Source organism: Bufo gargarizans, chromosome 7 (genome assembly GCF_014858855.1).
Source record: "Bufo gargarizans isolate SCDJY-AF-19 chromosome 7, ASM1485885v1, whole genome shotgun sequence".
In the NCBI taxonomy this organism is placed as follows: Eukaryota; Metazoa; Chordata; class Amphibia; order Anura; family Bufonidae; genus Bufo; species Bufo gargarizans.
The window spans coordinates 80,034,194-80,053,207 of record NC_058086.1 but is presented as its reverse complement, the minus strand read 5'-3'; the positions used below and the strand labels follow the sequence as shown (position 1 = coordinate 80,053,207).

Below are 19,014 nucleotides of genomic sequence, written 5' to 3'. Positions count from 1 at the left end.
AGTTTGCACTGATCACTTTTTTCCTTTCACTAGTGATTGACAGGGGCGATCAAAGGGTTAATTGGGGTTCAGGGGGGTGATCTGGGGCTAGTATGTGGTGTTGGTGTACTGTGTAGCCTGCTCCTCTGCTGGATCCAACCGACGAAAAGGACCAGCAGAGGTGCAGGCCAGCCATATAACAGATCATATTTACAAATATGATCTGCTATCTGGCACTCCGATTGGTTTTTTTAAAAATCAGCAACCTGCCAGCCGCGATCATTGGCTGGCAGGTTGCTGACGAAATACTCCTTGACGAAATGCCGGCCCGCAATGCGCATGCGCGGGCCGGCTGTGACCGAAATCTCGCGTCTCGCGAGATGCCGCGCGGATGTGTCCAGGAGGAATAAATCAACCACCTCCCGGACGCATCCGTGCGTACAGCGGTCGGGAGGTGGTTAATGACCAAGGGTCATTGATGCCCCAGTGTCCAGGTCAAAATTTACAAATCTGACATGAGTCACTTTATGTGGTAATAGCTTTGGAACACTTTTACGTATCCACGCCATCCTGAGATTGTTTTCTCGTGACACATTGTACTTCATGATAGTCATATATTTGAGTCAATATATTTCACCTTTATTTATGAAAAAATCCAAAAATTTGGAAACATTCACAATTTTCCAAATTTCTATTTCTCTGCTTCTAAAATACAAAGTCATACCTAATAAACTATTTATTACTTAACATTCCCCATATGTCTACTTTATGTTGGCATCATTTTGGAAATGTCATTTTATTTTTTTAGGACATTAGAAGGCTTAGAAGTTTAGAAGCAATTCTTACAATTTTTAAGATTTCCAAAACTTCCACTTTTTAAGGACCAGTTGAAGTCTGAAGTCACTTTGTGGGGCTTACATAGTGGAAACCCCCATAAATAACACCATTGTAGAAACTACACCCCTGAAGTTACTCAAAACTGATTTTACAAACTTTGTTAACCCTTTAGGCATTCCACAAGAATTAAAGGAAAATGGAGATGAAATTTCTAAATTTAACTTTTTTGGCAGATTTTCCATTTTATATATTTTTTTTTTTCTTTAACACATTGAGAGTTAACAGCCAAACAAAACTCAATATTTATTACCCTGATTCCGCGGTTTACATAAACACCCCACATGTGGTCGTAAACTGCTGTACGGGCACACGGCAGGGCGCAGAAGGAAAGGAATGCCATACGGTTTTTGGAAGGTAGATTGTGCTGGATTGGTTTTCTGAACGCCATATGTTTTTTATTTTTCTGCCGATTGTCTTGTGCAGGGCCTCATTTTCTGCAGAAAGTGTTGAGGTTTTTATTGGTACCATTTTTGGGTACATAGGATTTTTTGATCATTCATTATTACACTTTATGGGGCAAGGTGACCCAAAAATTGGCTGTTTTGGAACAGTTTTCATTTATTTATTTTTACAGCGTTCATCTGAGGAGTTGGGTCATGTAATAGTTTTATAGAGAAGATCGTTACGGACGTGGCAATACCTAATATGTATACTTTTTCTTATTTATTTAAGTGTTACACAATAATAGCATTTCTGAAACCCAAAAAAATAGCTTTTTTATTTTTTGGGCGATTGTCATAAATAGGGTATCATTTTTTGCGGGGCGAGGTGACGGTTTGATTGGTACTATTTTGGGGGTTATAAGCCTTTTTGATCGCTTGCTGTTGCACTTTTTGTGATGTAAGGTGACAAAAATAGCTTTTTTGGCACAGTTTTTTTAATCTTATTTTTATGGTGTTTATCGGACGGGGTCTATCATGTGATATATTTATAGAGACGGTCGTTACGGACGCGGTGACACCTAATATGTGTGTTTTATTTTATTTTTTTATAGGAAAAGGCAATTTCATTGTTTTTTATTTACATTTTTATTTATTTATTTTTACTTTTATTATTTTCACTTTTTTTTTTATCAGTTCCCTCTTGGATCTTGAAGATCCAGTGGGGCTTATAGTTGTACTATACTTTGCAATGCTCTTGCGTTCCAAAGTATAATACTTCCAGATTGCCTGTAGGTGGCAGCACTGGACGCCTTTGCCATGGCAACCATCGAGTGGTGCAATCTCAGCGTTGCAGCCCCGATGGTGGAGAGGGGGAGCTCCCTCCCTCTGTTAACCCCATGGATGCCGCAACCACGGCATCTATGGGGTTACAGGAGAGTGTCAGCATAGAGCTGACACTCTCTGCTGATGGCGGTTCAGTAATGGAGCCGCCGCCATCACACACAGAAGGGGGATCGGGGGCAGCGCTGGAAAGGGGGGGGGGGGGGGTCGGGGGGTACTGACTACAATATTGAGGGAGGCTGGGGCAGGAGGGGCGGCTAGAAAATTAATGCATGGGGCGGGGAGGGGGCGGACCGCATGCCATCAGGGCAGGAGATGAGCGCAGGAGGGGCACAGATCGGGTGGGGGGAACAGAGGGGCACCAAGGGCTTGGAGGGGCACAGATCGGGCGGCATGAGGAACATTATCTGCTTTCAGGATCTGCACAGACTAACCAATCGGATCGATTGCCGGCAAGGGGCCACTCTGGTCCTTCTCCGTCATTACTGCACTATATGCTGTCCGTGACAGCATACAGGGCAGAGGCAGAAGCTTTAATCCAAAAGCTTTAATCTTGGATTAAAGAGCTACCAGAACGTTTATATACGTGGTAGCTGCACGGGGTATGTGCAGCTATCGCGTATATATACAGATTGCGGTCGGGAAGGGGTTAACATAGCCAAGACGGTGCCGTCTTGAACACCATTGAAAGTCAATGGGGGACAGATCCGTTTTCTATTGTGCCTCTCAGTGCGCCTGCGCCGACTGAATACAGTTAAGGTGCAGGCGCGAGATCTTGATAGCAGACAGGGCCAGCAGAGGACGATCCCATTCCCTGGCCCTGTGAATCAACATGCGGAGGGGGCGTCTTTAGGATCGGAGGATGCCGCTGCTACCAGCAAGTAGCCGCCCTACTTGCTGGTAGCAAGGTAATTTGCATATTTTAAAAGCACGTTTTTAACACAATCTACTGGACCAAAATGATTAATTAGATTAGTATCGCAGTATAGGGATTTTAAGTAAACAAAAAAAAAATATAAGGGTTTAGTGGGGTGACAGAAGCACTTTAATCAGTTTCTATGAGGAGGTAAGTTCTAGACTTGACAGCAGCGAATCAATGGATGTCGTGTATCTGGACTTCTCCAAAGCATTTGACACTGTACCACATAAAAGGTTAGTATATAAAATGAGAATGCTCGGACTGGGAGAAAACGTCTGTAAGTGGGTAAGTAACTGGCTCAATGATAGAAAACAGAGGGTGGTTATTAACGGTACATACTCAGATTGGGTCACTGTCACTAGTGGAGTACCTCAGGGGGCATATTTATTAATGATCTTGTAGAAGGCTTGCACAGTAAAGTATCAATTTTCGCAGATGGCACTAAACTGTGTAAAGTAATTTACACTGATGAGGACAGTATACTACTACAGAGGGATCTGGACAGATTGGAGGCTTGGGCAGATAAGGTTTAACACTGACAAATGTAAGGTTATGCACATGGGAAGGAATAATGCAAGTCACCCGTACTTATTAAATGGTAAAACACTGGGTAACAATGACATGGAAAAGGATCTAGAAATTTTTATGAACAGCAAACTAAGCAGTGAAAACCAGTGTCAGGCAGCTGCTGCCAAGGCCAATAAGATAATGGGTTGCATCAAAAGAGCAAGAGAACATAGTCCTGCCACTTTACAAATCACTAGTCAGACCACACATGGAGTACTGTGTACAGTTCTGGGCTCCTGTGATCAAGGCAGACATAGCAGAGCTGGAGAGGGTCCAGAGGAGGGCAACTGAAATGGGGAGACTACAGTACCCTGAAAGATTATCAACATTAGGGTTATTCGCTTTAGAAAAAAGACGACTGAGGGGATATCTAATTACTATGTATAAATATATCAGGGGTCAGTATTGTAACGGATCTCCTAGCACCCCGACCGGGTACCTCCGTCGATAGATGCTCCTAGTGCTTTCCGAGGACTCCAAGCACTCCACTTGACACCGTACGCCCTACAGACCCCACGAACCGCCGCAGCTTGGTTGGGGTCTCACCGTCCTCCACCCACGCTGGACCTACGACAAGGCTCCAGGCTCCAGTGGGTGAACCTCTCCTACAGCCAGAGAGCAGGAACAGCTCTTACAAGAGCTAGTAGTTATGCCAGGGGAGTATAGCAAATCTTCAGCGTATAGCAATCCCCCAGTTTGATCAGTTATCCAAACACCAGTCTCAGCATGATGAAGGATAAAACAGGAACACTTTATTGAGGGCTACCCGCCCGTATTTATGCAGGTCCCCATCTGGTGGCCACGCCCTTAGGGGACCAGAATGGAGACTGCGACACAGGACAGATATGCAGAAATTCAGGATACACAGACACAACACATCCCCACAATGCATCATGGTTTCCTCCTCTCTGCCTGACGACACCCGAGGAGCAATCCAATTATGTCTCAGGACAAAGGGAAAACACCAATACACACGTGGAGACAACAGGACAGGAATCACCACCCAAACACACAATGGCACACCCTCCCAGCAAACACAGACATTTAACATATCCCCAGATAGCTCAAGTCTGAGTGCATATCATTAGGTGAATGGCACTCAGAATACACGAATACAATAATATTAGCTATCTGGGTGCCCTCACATAACATACAATTTAACCGAACGCATAATAACATAAAACACAATTCCAAAGACAGATTTAAGCTGTGCGGCCGGCCTGTTTTCTTTAAAGTTAGTATGGGCCATAATCCTGAGGCAAGAGGCTAGCAACCAGCCCCCTCCAAAACACCGTGGCGAGGTTGGTTTCGTCACAAGTATATATATATATATATATATATATAATCTATCTATATATATATCTATCTATCCCATCAGCTATTTATCCCCAGGACTATAACTGCGACAAGGGGACATCCTCTGCGTCTGGAGGAAAGGTTTGTACACAAACATAGAAGAGGATTCTTTACGGTAAGAGCAGTGAGACTATGGAACTCTCTGCTCCTCTCTGAGGAGGTGGTGATGGTGAGTACAATAAAGGAATTCAAGAGGGGTCTGGATGTATTTCTGGAGTGTAATAAAATTGCTGGATATAGCTACTACAGAGGGGTCATTGATCCAGGGAGTTATTCTGATTGCCTGATTGGAGTTGGGAAGACATTTTTATTTTTTTTCCTCTTAAGTGGGGAAAATTGGCTTTTAACTCACAGGTTTTTTTTTTTTTTTTTTGTTTTTTTGCCTTCCTCTGGATCTACCTGCAGGATAAAAGGCCGAACTGGATGGACAGGTCTTTTTTGGCCTTATATACCATGTTACAGAGAAACATTAATATCAAAAGATAATAAAATTATCACAAAATAAATGAAAAAAATTAAAATAAGACTTGAAACCTAAATAAGCAAGTTGTATATTTTTTTAAATATATTTTTTATTCATTTTGCGATCATTTTATTATACTTAGGTGTTCATGTTTCTCTGTCTTTATAATGTTGATGGAGAAGAATATAGGGAAAATCATATCTATTATTAATAATAATAATAATATTATAACAAAGCAAGAAAACGCATATTGCGAACTAATGTTTATGAATCTAGCAGTTGATGCGAATAGTAACTATAATAAAGTTTCCTAAATGATGATCCAGTCCAGATATTAGTTTTTACCTAAACTAGTTTAAAAATCTGAAGGTTGGGTCCTAGAATTCATGCATTATTTTTTCTATTCAACTAAGGAAGGAACTGTATCGTTCCGAAACGCATCTGGTTGGCAGCCACTGAACAGGCAGTGTGGACAGAGGCATTTCTTTGCCTTGGTACTGATAAAACTTCTGTAAGCTGTAGGCGTCCCAGCAGGTCGAGTACACATGCGTTGGGAGACACGCAGCAAGGAATTGCACAACTGAAGTAACATCTTAATAGACAAGCCGCAGAGAAAGCGGCAGACCGGTCACAACAGTGAGTAATACATTGGCAAAATCAGTTACGGACTGACTGAATGTATGACTAAGGCCTCTTTCACACTTGCGTTGTCCGGATCCGGCATGTACTCCACTTGCCGGAATTACACGCCGGATCCGGAAAAATGCTTTCAGTGTTACTATGGCAGCCAGGACGCTATTAAAGTCCTGGTTGCCATAGTAGTAGTGGGGAGCGGTATACTTAGTCCGCCCGGCTCCCGGGGCGCTCCAGAATGACGTCAGAGCGTCCCATGCGCATGGATGAAGTGCAATGAGATCATGTCATCCATGCGCTTGGGGCGCCCTGACGTCACTCTGGAGCGCCCCGGGAGCTGCACGGACAGTAAGTATACTGCTCCCCCGCTCCCCACTACACTTTATCATGGCTGCCAGGACTTTAGCGTCCCGGCAGCCATGGTAACCATTCAGAAAAAGCTAAACGTCGGATCCGGCAATGCGCCAAAACGACGTTTAACTTAAGTCCGGATCAATGCCTTTCAATGGGCATTCATTCCGGATCCGGCCTTGCGGCAAGTCTTCAGGATTTTTGGCCGGAGCAAAAAGCGCAGCATGCTGCGGTATTTTCTCAGGCCAAAAAACGTTCCGGTCCCGAACTGAAGACCTCCTGATGCATCCTGAACGGATTTCTCTCCATTCAGAATGCATTAGGATAATCCTGATCAGGATTCTTCTGGCATAGAGCCCCGATGACGGAACTCTATGCCGGAAGAAAAGAACGCAGGTGTGAAAGAGCCCTAACAAAGTACCTGTACACATGGCAACAACTAACCGCAGACTGTTGTAGCAATCTGTCTATGAACATGGATACATTTAAACAAGTCAACAGTGTGTCATAGGCATATCACTGAATAACACAGACAACAGAGCATAAAACCAATGGTACTATAAACCACACGCCCAGAACTAAGAAACTATAAGGAAGCTGCTATTTAGTATTTTTTACATGCGAGAGCTCTGCATTTAAAGGGACCGTACACAAAATGAACTTTTATTTATAGATATTATGTGAATGTGAAGTTCATGTATTTTGATTTCATGATATGTACTAGCTAAATTAAATGCAAATTACCGTGACCCAGACACTTTTTTTGTTTGGGTTTATATTTGCACTGAGGGGTGGACAGTGGGCTGGGCTCCTGAATACCTGGTTAGCGTCCCCCAAATTGTTCAAACCTGGAATGATGTCTGAAAAATATCCCACCAAAAAGGACACCCACAAGATGCCCTTCATGTCTGGCACATCTGTGCCATTTTTTCCCCCTGATCTACTTTCAACAAACCGCTCTTCTTGGAAGAGCATATTATGATGAAGTTGTTATTCTCTATACATAAATATTATCTGCAAAGGTTCTATTAAAAATGGACAAATTACATTAGCATTTTTGCTCTAACTGTATTGTATTGTGCCATGGTAAGTATACGGTGGGCTGTTTTGTGATTAGTTATGAAACCTAATCCCGAATGGTAAACAAATCGTAATTCCAAAAAGACACAAAAGAATGAATGACAACACAAAAACAAACTTGTGTTTTCTAGGTGGGTGGTCATATCAGTGATTGATAGCTGTAACATTAACAGCTACTACATGGAAAACTGTTGGTCAACGAGTAGGACAGCCAGAAAGTCTGCACTGTAAATATAATCTGGCGTGGTCACTAGAGATCTGGACTACCTGCCATAAATATACAGCAAGCGGCCTGTAACCAGTTAATAAACATCCGATCGCACTATATAGAGCTTCTGGATTTGAATACTGTATAAATCTGAATCTGATTGAAATATACTGATCAACACCATGCATTGCTGGTGTAAAGCTCCCATCAGGCTATGCTCACATTGCCAAAAATATGCTGGGTATTTGATCACGTTAAACACGCGTTTTATGCTATGTCTTATATGCATTCCAAGCACGACTAAAACCCTTTCCATTGATTTCAGTTGGAGTACGTACCATAGTCCATTTATTGAAATCTGCATTTATAAATATTTCTGGCCGAGTAGTAAGCCACAACTATATTTCTAAATATGTCACACAGCTACTAAAACACTGTTTGGATTGTTGGCTTACATTAGGAGTTCCTTTTGGTTTCAATGCATCACAAATGTGTTTGGTGAGGTTTAGCACAACTAGTGTGTGTGTTTATGAAGATTACATAGCTCTATGCTTAATTTTATGTATCTGTTTTAAAGGACATAGATAAATAGCCAAATCCATTAATTTGATGTTCCAGACTAGGCACTGCAGCAAAACCAGACATTGATAACCACTCTGTCAGGTTAAGAGATTTGAGGAAATGAATAGCCTTTACTCATGACTTGCATATCATTTATCTCCTGACTGGAGGTTTCTCTTTAAGGAAGCCATACACTTTAGATAGCTGTAGGCTGACAGCTATTCCTCCCGATTCCACATGCATGCTCAGTTCAGCATATAGTCCTAATGGGAAAAGAGAAATAAGCTGCTGCCAGCCAACACCCACTGTATCTTCTGAGACAGGAAAGGACCAGGCATGTTGGTTTAAACTCCCCAAATCCACCCCAACCGACATCTGCTTTTGAAACCCTAACATCTGCACTAAAGAGGCAGAATGCCCCAATGCAAATTAGATGGACGTCTATTCCCCATAAAAATCATCATTATGAGCCGATGTTTAATTGTTTAAGGATCTGCATGTGGTCTGCAATCTCTTATTTCTATAGTTGGCCATATTGTATACAGTGCTAATGTTTTTAAACATATTTAATGGAAAAACTAAAATGTTCACTTAGGCCCAGAAAATTGTAGAACACAAACGAAAATATGAACGTAAGCGTCAAGAAAAGGAAATTAATGAACGCAAGGAGCGACTGAAAAAAGCCAAAGAGGAACATGAAAGGGCACAGAGGGTGAGTGTTTTAGTGTATTAAGCTATTTAATCACATACTACAATTGCAAGAGAAAGTAAGTGGGTTCTTTTGAAATTCTGAGGAGTTCCACGAGACAAAAATGGATGATAGTACAAATATACAATTTTGTTTGGAGGAAAAAGAACACTGCACACCAACGCCAAAATCCCAGCTCAACAGTGAAACATGCTGAAGGGAGGAGCAGTGAAATTGTGTCAAAGTTTTACAGCAAAATGTAAGGGCAACAGTCCATGACCTCAGATGGTAGATGATGCAAAAAGACTAAAGGCTAGATTTATCATTTGCTCAAGTCAGAATAATGGAGTGAAAAAGTCGTAAAAGTTTGCGACTTTTATTGGCCCTGCACTATGCTCGCCAGTTTTCTGAAAGTGGGCGTGTTTTCTTATGTAAATGAATCGCTAGACAGATTTACTATTGCTACAATTTAACCCCTTAAGGACTCAGCCCCATTTTACCTTAAGGACTTGGCCATTTTTTGCTAATCTGACCAGTGTCACTTTAAGTGCTGATAACTTTAAAACGCTTTTACTTACCGAAGCCGTTCTGAGATTGTTTTTTCGTCACATATTGTACTTCATGACACTGCTAAATTTAACATAAAAAAACACCAAATTTACCAAAAATTGGGAAAAAAATAGCAAATTTCCAATTTCTCTACCTCTATAATACATAGTAATACCTCAAAAAATAGTTATTACTTTACATTCCCCATATGTCTACTTCATGTTTGAATCATTTTGGGAATAATTTTTGGGAATGTTACAAGGCTTAGAAGTTTAGAAGCAAATCTTGAAATTTTTCAGACATTTTCAAAAAACCCAATTTTTATGGACCAGTTCAGGTCACTTTGCGAGGCTTACATAATAGAAACCATCCAAAAATGACCCCATTCTATAAACTACACCCCTCAAGGTATTCAAAACTGATTTTACAAACTTTTTTAACCCTTTAGGTATTCCACAAGAATTAATGGAAAATAGAGATCCAATTTCAAAATTTCACTTTTTGGGCAGATTTTCCATTTTAATTTTTTTTCCAGTTACTAAGCAAGGGTTAACAGCCAAACCAAACTCAATATTTATGGCCCTGATTCTCTAGTTTATAGAAACACCCCATATGTGGTCGTAAACCACTGTACGGGCACACAGCAGGGCGCAGAAGGAAAGGAATGCCATAGGTTTTTGGAAGGCAGGTTTTCTTGGACTGTTTTTTTTGACACCCATGTCCCATTTTGAAGCCCCCTGATGCACCCCTAGAGTAGAAACTCCCTAAAAGTGACCCAATCTAAGAAACTACACCCCTCAAGGTATTCAAAACAGATTTTACAAACGTCGTTAACCCTTTAGGTGTTCCTCAAGAGTTATTGGCAAATGGAGATTAAATTTCGGAATTTAAATTTTTTGCCAAATTTTCCTTTTTTAATCCATTTTTCCCACTAACAAAGCAAAGGTTAAAAGCCAAACCAAACTCAATATTTATGGCCCTGATTCTGTAGTTTACAGAAACACCCCATATGTGGTCGTAAACAGCTGTACGGGCACACGGCAGGGCGCAGAAGGACAGGAATGCCATGCGGTTTTTGGAAGGCAGATTTTGCTGGACTGTTTTTGACAGCATGTCCCATTTTAAGCCCCCACCCCCCCAAGAGTAGAAACTCCAAAAAAGTGGCCCCATTTTAGAAACTACAGGGATAGGATGGCAGTATTGTTGGTACTAGTTTAGGGTACATATGATTTTTGGTTGCTCTATATTGCACTTTTTGTGAGGCAGGATAATAAGAAATAGCTGTTTTGGCACAGTTTTTATTTTTTTATTTACAACATTCATCTGACCGGTTAGATCATGTGATATTTTTATAGACCAGTTTGTCACGAATGCGGTGATACCTAATATGTATACTTTTTATTTTTTATTTTTATTTATGTAAGTTTTACACAATGATTTCATTTTTGAAGCAAAAGAAAGTCATGTTTTAGTGTTTCCATAGTCAGAGCCATAATTTTTTCAGTTTTGGGGCGATTATCTTGGGTAGGGTATGATTTTAGCGGGATGAGATGACCGTTTTATTGGCTCTATTTTGGGGTGCATGTGACTTTTTGATCCCTTGCTATTACACTTTTTGTGATGTAGGGCTACAAAAAATGGTTTATTTAGCACAGTTTTTATTTAAAATTTTTTACCGTGTTCATCTGAGGGGTTAGGTCATGTGATATTTTTATAGAGCCGGGTGATACGGACGTGGCGATACCTAATATCTATACTTTTTTATTTTTTATTTATGCAAGTTTTACACTTTAATATTTTTGAAACAAAAATAAATAAATCGTGTTTTAGTGTCTCCATATTCTGATACATTTTTTTCCTTTTTTTTGGGGCGATTATCTTAGGTAAAAAGCTGCAAACCGCAAGTCTGAATTGACCTGTGGTTTGCAGCGATCGCTGACACCGGGGGCCACGGGACCCCCTGAGGCATTTAGTCGAGGTGCTTGCTCAATGATTTGAGCAGGCACCTCGTTCCGATCACCGCCCGCCGGGCAGCTGTGATCGGAACAACTCATGACGTATCGGTACGTCATGGGTCCTTAAGGACTCGAAATCCATGCCGTACCGGTACGTCATGGGTCCCTAAGGGGTTAAAAAGTCTAAAAAAAAAATGTGAAAAATAACTCCAGTGAGGACCATGCTTATCTTATGCAACTTTTTAATAGAACATGCAACTTTTTCGTAAAAAGACGTACGACTTTTGTAAAGCCGCTTACTGACGGATAAACTGCTACCGTCAAACCACATTTAGTGCAGTCTTAAAGGGCCGATCATATATCTGACTTAGCTAAAACTGACTTTATCCATATGTGAAAGTGGAGTGAGCTGTCAGAGTAATGATAAATCTGGACCTCAAGCATTCAAGAAAATCAAAGAAAGAATGATTGATTAAAAAAGATGATTTCTGTTTTGCAATAGCAAAGTCAGAATCCAGACCATAAAGGAGTTGTGCAGGCCATATATATTGATGACCTATCATCAGGATTGGTCATCAATATCAGATTGGTTGGGATCCAGTACCTGGCACCCCCTGCCGATCAGCTGTTTGAAGAGGAGGCCGTGCTCCATGCGAACTCTGCTTTCTGTTCATTACACTACACTATGCGTCGGCATAGTATAATTACAAGTACTTGTCATTATGGTACACCACTGAAACTTCCAAGACTATGGGCAATGAAGAGGAAATAGAGCTCTCATAGAGCTTTGCTTCCTCCTCTTCAAATAGCTGATCGGCTGGGGTGCCTGGTGTCAGACCCCTGCTGATCAGGTATTGATAACCTATCCTACGATGATAGTTTGTCAATATATATTGCCTGCATTATCAGTTTTACCCTATAGAGATGCTGTGGCATGATCTTAAGGGTACTTTCACACTTGCGGCAGAGGATTCCGGCAGGCAGTTCCGTCGCCGGTGTCGTCCGGAAAAACTGATCCAGCATTTTTTTTTATTTTTGCACTTTTTCTTTCTGTCTGAGCATGCGCAGACCGCAATGCCAGATCCCAGAACACTCGGGGCTGGATTCGGCATTAATGCATTTCAATGGGAAAAATTGTCGGATCCAGAATTCCGTCAAGTGTTCCGGAATTTTGGACTGAGATAAAATTGCAACATGCTACATACCGTAGCATGTTGCAGTTTTATCTCAGTCCAAAATTTATCTCCGTCCTGAAAAGGCAAAAGGACTGAACTGAATCATCCTGATGCATCCTGAACGGATTTCTCTCCATTCAGAATGCATTAGGATAAAACTGATCAGTTCTTTTCCGGTTTTGGGCCCCTAGGACGGAACTCTGTGCCGGAAAAGAATAACGCTAGTGTGAAAGTACCTTAACTGTGCTGTGCACACAAGGAATCTCTGAAATGTTGCTGAACTGAAACACATATACACAAAGGAATGGTCCAAAATCCCTACTCTGTAGATGTTTACTAAATGTGCTCAATAAAATACATCAACTGTGTTATTAGTTTAGCACAATCAGACTGTATTTTATTTATTTCAATTATTGATATCTCTGCATATCAATGCAGAAATCTAGCTAATTCCATAGGGTTCACATATTTTTTCTTACAACTGTATGAGTCCCTTCAGAGTGCCATACAGTACACATTGGGGGATTTCATTATGTCCTGTACTCTAGAATTCTGCCTACAAAATGTTGCAAAATAGAGATTTCCTATTTTGTGAATTTGTGTTCAATAATTTTGCAAGGTTTTGTATTTTTACACCACTTACTCCAGTTTTGAAAGTTAATGTGGTTTTCTATGTTATTTAGTTTTACTCCCGATTTATCAACTGAGGTTTTTTTTAAAAGTCACAAAAAAAAACAACTTACGTGGCATAAAAAGTGGAGCAATAGCCTAAGACAGGGGTGTTGGGTTTAAAGGGGTTCTCTGGCAATGTTATCAACATGGCCTCCAGCAACCCATCCTAGAATGTGACTAGAACGGGTTTCCTTCACTACCACAACTTGCTTGGGGGTGATGAGAGCAAGGCCTTGCTGTACTGTGCATCAGCACTGCAATAATTTCACATTGGTGAGATGTGCTATCAGGATTTTTAGTCTGACAGCATATCTTATGTACGGTTGCTCCATTACGATCTATTGTAGTGATGGCGTTCCTGAGCGCTGGAGGGGCATGATGCTTCGGTGCGATAAGAAGCACCAGTAAGCATCAGTCGGCGCAGAGGCAGAAGATCCGGCTACGCTCACGTGACCGCCACTTCTGGTTTCAAAGTGAGAGCAAGAGCCCTAGAGAGGACGTTTTAGCTAGTCTTCCTACTATTAAAAAGGCGGTATATTTTTTTAGAGGATGCATCTGCGGACGCTATTGGATTGTCCGCCCGGGCGGCAGGACTAGCTAACTCCGCTTGCAGGGCCCTATAGCTGAAAAATTGGAAGGGTGACTTACAGTCTAAGAAAAGACTATGTGCAGTACCTTGTGAGGGAGAGTATCTATTCGGATCAGCTCTGGATGACCTTTTAGATAAGACTGCTGACAAGAAGAAAACATTTCTTACACAGGGCGCCTTTTTTTCCAGGGAAAGGTCCAACCGATCCTTTCACACATTCCGTTCCTTTCGGAGTAACAGAGAAAATACAAAGGAAGATAAGTATCTTACAAACTAAGATCCCGAAGAGAAGGCGCAAGAGTTTATTTCTTCAACAAACAGGCCAGAGGAGAGAAAAAGTCGTAACGGCAATGATGCCATGGACCATGTAGGAAAACACTTTTTGCCTGCATGGACCCAGATTTGCAGCAGCCCTTGGATTCTGGACACATTGAGAGGGGTTAAAGCTGTAATTTCGTTTAAGTCCTCCTTCAAGGTTTGTGATTACGGAAGCAGCGCAAAAAGATGGAGGGGCAATCACGTCAAAAGTGCAGTCATTAGTAGAAAAGAAGGTCCTAGTGGCAGTCCCAAAGCGTCAAGAAGGAGAAGGGTTTTATTCCTCTATTTTTGGTTAAAAAAAAAAAAGCTAAGAATGGAGACTATCAACTCAATGATAAATCTACACTTCCCAGGATGCTTCATGGCGGTTCTGGACTTGAAGGACGCCTATCTCCATGTTCCAATTCATCAGGACTATCAGAAATACCTGAATTTTGCAGTTCAGATGGAAGGGGTATTAAAATACTGGCAGTTCCAGGCACTCCTATTTGATTTAGCCATGTCCCCCAGGGTCTTCACCAAAGTGATAGCAGAAATGTCAGCTCACATCCGGGAAAAGGACATATTATTTATACCTTCTCTCGATGACTTTTTGATTGTGGCAGAAACAGAGAGCCTGCAAGTTGGCAGTCTTGTAAGTAATCCGCCTCTTGAGGAAGCTGGGTTGGATTCTCAATGACAGGAAGTCAAAGGCAAGACCTATTTAACGTCAACAGTTCCTGGGCCTAATCTTGGACTCCAGAAGTGTTTTTTGACAGAAGAGAAGATAGCCGGTATACAACAGAAAATTCAAAACTTAATAGATCATCCCCGGATCACTCTAAGAAAAGGTATGTGGATCTTGGGGAGCTTGACTTCCTGCATCCCAGCCGTCACTTGGGCACAGTTCCATACAAGGGAGGTGCAGTGAGAGATTCTAGAGACTTGGCAGAAAGTGAGTTTGCCTTTAGCTATGAAATTCACAATATCCTCCCAGACCTTACTCGACCTAAGGTGGTGGTTGAGGACAGACCATTTAAATCAAGGTCTTCCTTGGCTAAAGAACAAGATTGTTTGTCTGACAACAGACGCAAGTCCGTGGGGCTGGGGGGCCCACATTCAGAAGTTATCCTTTCAGGGACGTTGGAAGGGAAGCTTAATAAAGGCTTCCTCCACCATGAAGGAGCTCAAGGCGGTGAAAAAAAGCAATCCGGGAGGCTCTTCCACTATGTGTAGGCAAGGATCTAAGCATTATGTCTGACAATACAACAGTTGTTTCCTACATAAATAAGCAGGGGGGGACCAGGTGTCAGGACCTAATACTAGTTCTAAGTTACATCCTCCAGATGGTAGAGGGCAAATGCAGGTCTATCTCAGCAGTCCACATCAGGGGGAAGGAAAATATTCAGGCTGACTGAGTCGCCATCAGATTTCCCAGGGAGAGTGGTGTCTGGACCAGAACGTGTTCACCCAGATATCGCAAAGCTGGGGTCTCCCACATGTAGACCTGTTTGCCTCGGCTCAGGGCAAAAAAGTGGAGAGTCGTCGTGTCCCCCCCCCTCCTGTCTCCCGATGGATCCCCCTGTGGGCTGGATGCTTTCCTCCACAGGTGGGATTTTCCTCTGGCCTATGTCTTCCCTCTTTTCCCTCTGATTCCCCGAGTGCTGAGGAAAATGAGGGAAGACCCGGCAAGGGTGATTCTAATCGCCCCATTTTGGCCGAAGAGAACATGGTTTACAAGTTATCGCTCTCAGATCCTTCAGTGCTCCCAGAAACTCCAGGATCTTTTTTTTCAGGGGCCGATTTTCCATTCGCAGGTGGACAACCTTCACCTGACTGCATGGAACTTGAGAGGCAGTTGTTGAGGAGTAAGGGATTTACTGACAATCTAACGAAGGCCCTTTTAGTTAGCAGAAAAATAATAACTCGGTCTATTTATGCCAGAACCTGGCTAAAGTTTTTATCTTTCGCAAGTCTTCAGTCTAAAAACCTTCCAGGCTCTTCTCCCTTAAATAAGGTACTAGAGTTCCTTCAGAAGGGGCTAGAAATGGGCCTGTCTCCAAGCTCTCTGAAAGTCCAGGTGTCTGCCTTGTCGGCCATCTTTAACGAACTCTTAGCGTCTAATTCTTGGGTTATGCGTTTCTTTAAAGCCGTTTCCAGGTCTTCCCTTAATGTTTCCCAGAGAATAGCTACTTGGGACTTAAATTCGGTTCTGCAGGCCCTTACAGCCCCTCCATTTGAGCCTATTCATCAGATTAATTTCTTTCTCTAAAGCTATGTTTATTAGTGGCCTTGAATTCTGCACGTAGAGTCTCCGAGATCCAGGCAATTTTCATAAATCTCCCGTACACAACTATCCTTCAGGACAGAGTCATTTTAAAACCTGACCCGGCTTTCTTACCTAAAGTAGCTACTAAATTCCATAGATCACAAGAAATTATTCTTCCTTCCTTTTATGAAAACAGGGAGAAAATTTTACATTGCCTGGATGTCAGAAGATGTCTCATTCAGTACCAGTACCTGAATGAGATTAGGGAGTGGAGGAAATCTTCCTCGCTTTTTGTTCTTTCAGGGAAAAAACAAAGAAGATAGGCAAGATGGATTAAGTCAGCAATTACTCTGGCATACTCTTCCTCAGGGAAAGAACCTCCTGAGGGTCTGCGTGCACACTCCACAAGGGCGGTATCTACGTCATGGGCTGAAAGAGCTGCGGTCTCTATCGAGGACATCTGTAAAGCGGCAGTTTGGTCTTCTCCTTCTACCTTCTTTAACCACTACCAGTTACAATTGAACTATCCTTCTGATTTATTCTTTGGAGCTTCGGTGCTTTCTGCTGTCATCCCACCCTAGTTTTCCTTGACTATCTCTCTCTCGTGGTGATGTCGTGGGTGAGAGGTAAAATTAAAATTACTTATTGGTAATTGGATTTTCCTGAACCCACGGCAGCAGGATCCCTCCCTTCTTGGCTGGTGGAGTGTTTTCACGGGTGTTGGGGGGCGGAGTTCCTCAAATCCGTGGGAATGTCATACTGAGGGCAGAGAGGAGTCTCTGCCTTTTTGTGCCACCGGTTTTTCCTGTCTGGGGGCGGATCCATCCTCTCTCGTGGTGCTGTCGTGGGTTCAGGAAAATATAATTGCCCGTAAGTAATTTAAATTTTCCATTATTGAGATCCGTCATAGGGTCTCAATACCGGGAAAAAACGTTTCCGCTTTGTCCCCATTCATTGTCAACAGAACGGAATGCTCCAAAAAGCATTCAGTTCTGTTCTCATACCGGAGAGCAAACGGCAGCATGCTGCCGTTTGCTTTCCGTCATGACCCACAAATCAAGTCAATGAGGACGGATCAGTTTTCTCTGACACAATAGAAAACGGATCCGTCCGCCATTGACTTTCAATGGAGATCATGACTGATCCGTCTTGGGTATGTTAAAGATAATACAACCGGATCCGTTCGTAACTGATACAGATGGTTGTATTATCAGTAACGGAAGCGTTTTTGCTTAACCCTGCTGGATCCAGCAAAAACGCTAGTGTGAAAGTAGACTAAATTGAAAACTGCATCCTGAATGCATGTCAGAACTGCAGTGTGCCAGCACCCTAAATGACATTGGTAATGTCTCATTATTCAAGGGCTTTTAAAAGCATTTAGTGTTCAGTAGTCCTGGTTTTGGGGGGTACTTTCTCTCCTTGGGAAGAGTGCCTTAATTGGCGGGAGAAGACTTATAGGCTGGGTTCACACGGGCGTGTCTGGATTAGGTCCGGATGCGTCTCGGTGTATTGTGGCAAACCCGCGCGATTAGGTACACAATTGCAGTCAGTTTTGACTGCGATTGCGTTCCGATGTTCAGTTTTTATCACGCGGGTGCAATAAGTTTTGCACTCGCGTGATAAAAAACAGACTGTGGTACCCAGACCCGAACTTCTTCACAGAAGTTCAGGTTTGGGTTAGTTGTAGTTTAGATTGTATTATTTTCCCTTATAACATAGTTATAAGGGAAAATAATAGCATTCTGAATACAGAATGCTTAGTAGGGTATCAATTGAGGGTTAAAAAAATTAACTCACCTTCTCCTCTTGATCTCGTAGTTCCCGGTCTCTTCTGATGAGCTGCCGGCTAAAGGACCTGTGGTGACGTCAGATCACATGCTCCAATCACATGGTCCATCACCATTTTTTTTATTTTTTTTAACCCTCAATTTATCACCTACTAAGCATTCTGTATCCAGAATGCTATTATTTTCCCTTATAACCATGTTATAAGGGAAAATAATACAGTGAATAGACTGTCACCTAGCAACCATGCGTGAAAATCGCACCGCATCCGCACTTGCTTGCGGATGCTTGCGATTTTCACTCAGCCCCATTCACTTCTATAGGGACTGCGTTGCGTTATAAACGCACAATATAGAGCATGCTGTGATTTTCACGCAACGCATAAGTGATGCGTGAAAATCACAGGTCATATGCACAGCCCCATAAAAATGAATGGGTCCAGATTCAGTGCGGGTGCAATACGTTCACCTACCTCATTGCACCCGCGCGGAAATCTCGCCCGTGTGAACTCAGCCTTATAGGCTATACATGCTTTTCTGGAATTCTGGGAAGAAAGGGGTATGCAAATTGTCTCGCCAAGATCTGCCTCTAATGCCACCAGATGTTTTAAAATGTATATTTTTTTACACTCTTGCTACATGACTGTTACAAAGGGGAGTAGTTTCTGGAAAGATGCATGGCTTAGATATGACATTGTGCACAGAAATATGCACCAAAAAGTTGCCTCTGGCATAAAGTAAACTTGCTAAATTAATGGTTTATACTAAGGGATTAATATATGTAAGACTTTGAAAAGAG

General features: G+C 42.2%; 1 protein-coding gene across 1 annotated transcript in view; it reads left to right on the top strand.

Moving 5' to 3' along the window:
• ST13 (ST13 Hsp70 interacting protein) overlaps nucleotides 1-19,014 on the top strand; it is a 165,096-nt gene that overhangs the window by 114,625 nt on the left and 31,457 nt on the right. The window contains exon 9 of the mRNA XM_044302140.1: nucleotides 8,833-8,949. Within this exon, the coding sequence (XP_044158075.1) occupies nucleotides 8,833-8,949 (117 nt within the window). The remainder of the gene's footprint in view (nucleotides 1-8,832; nucleotides 8,950-19,014) is intronic.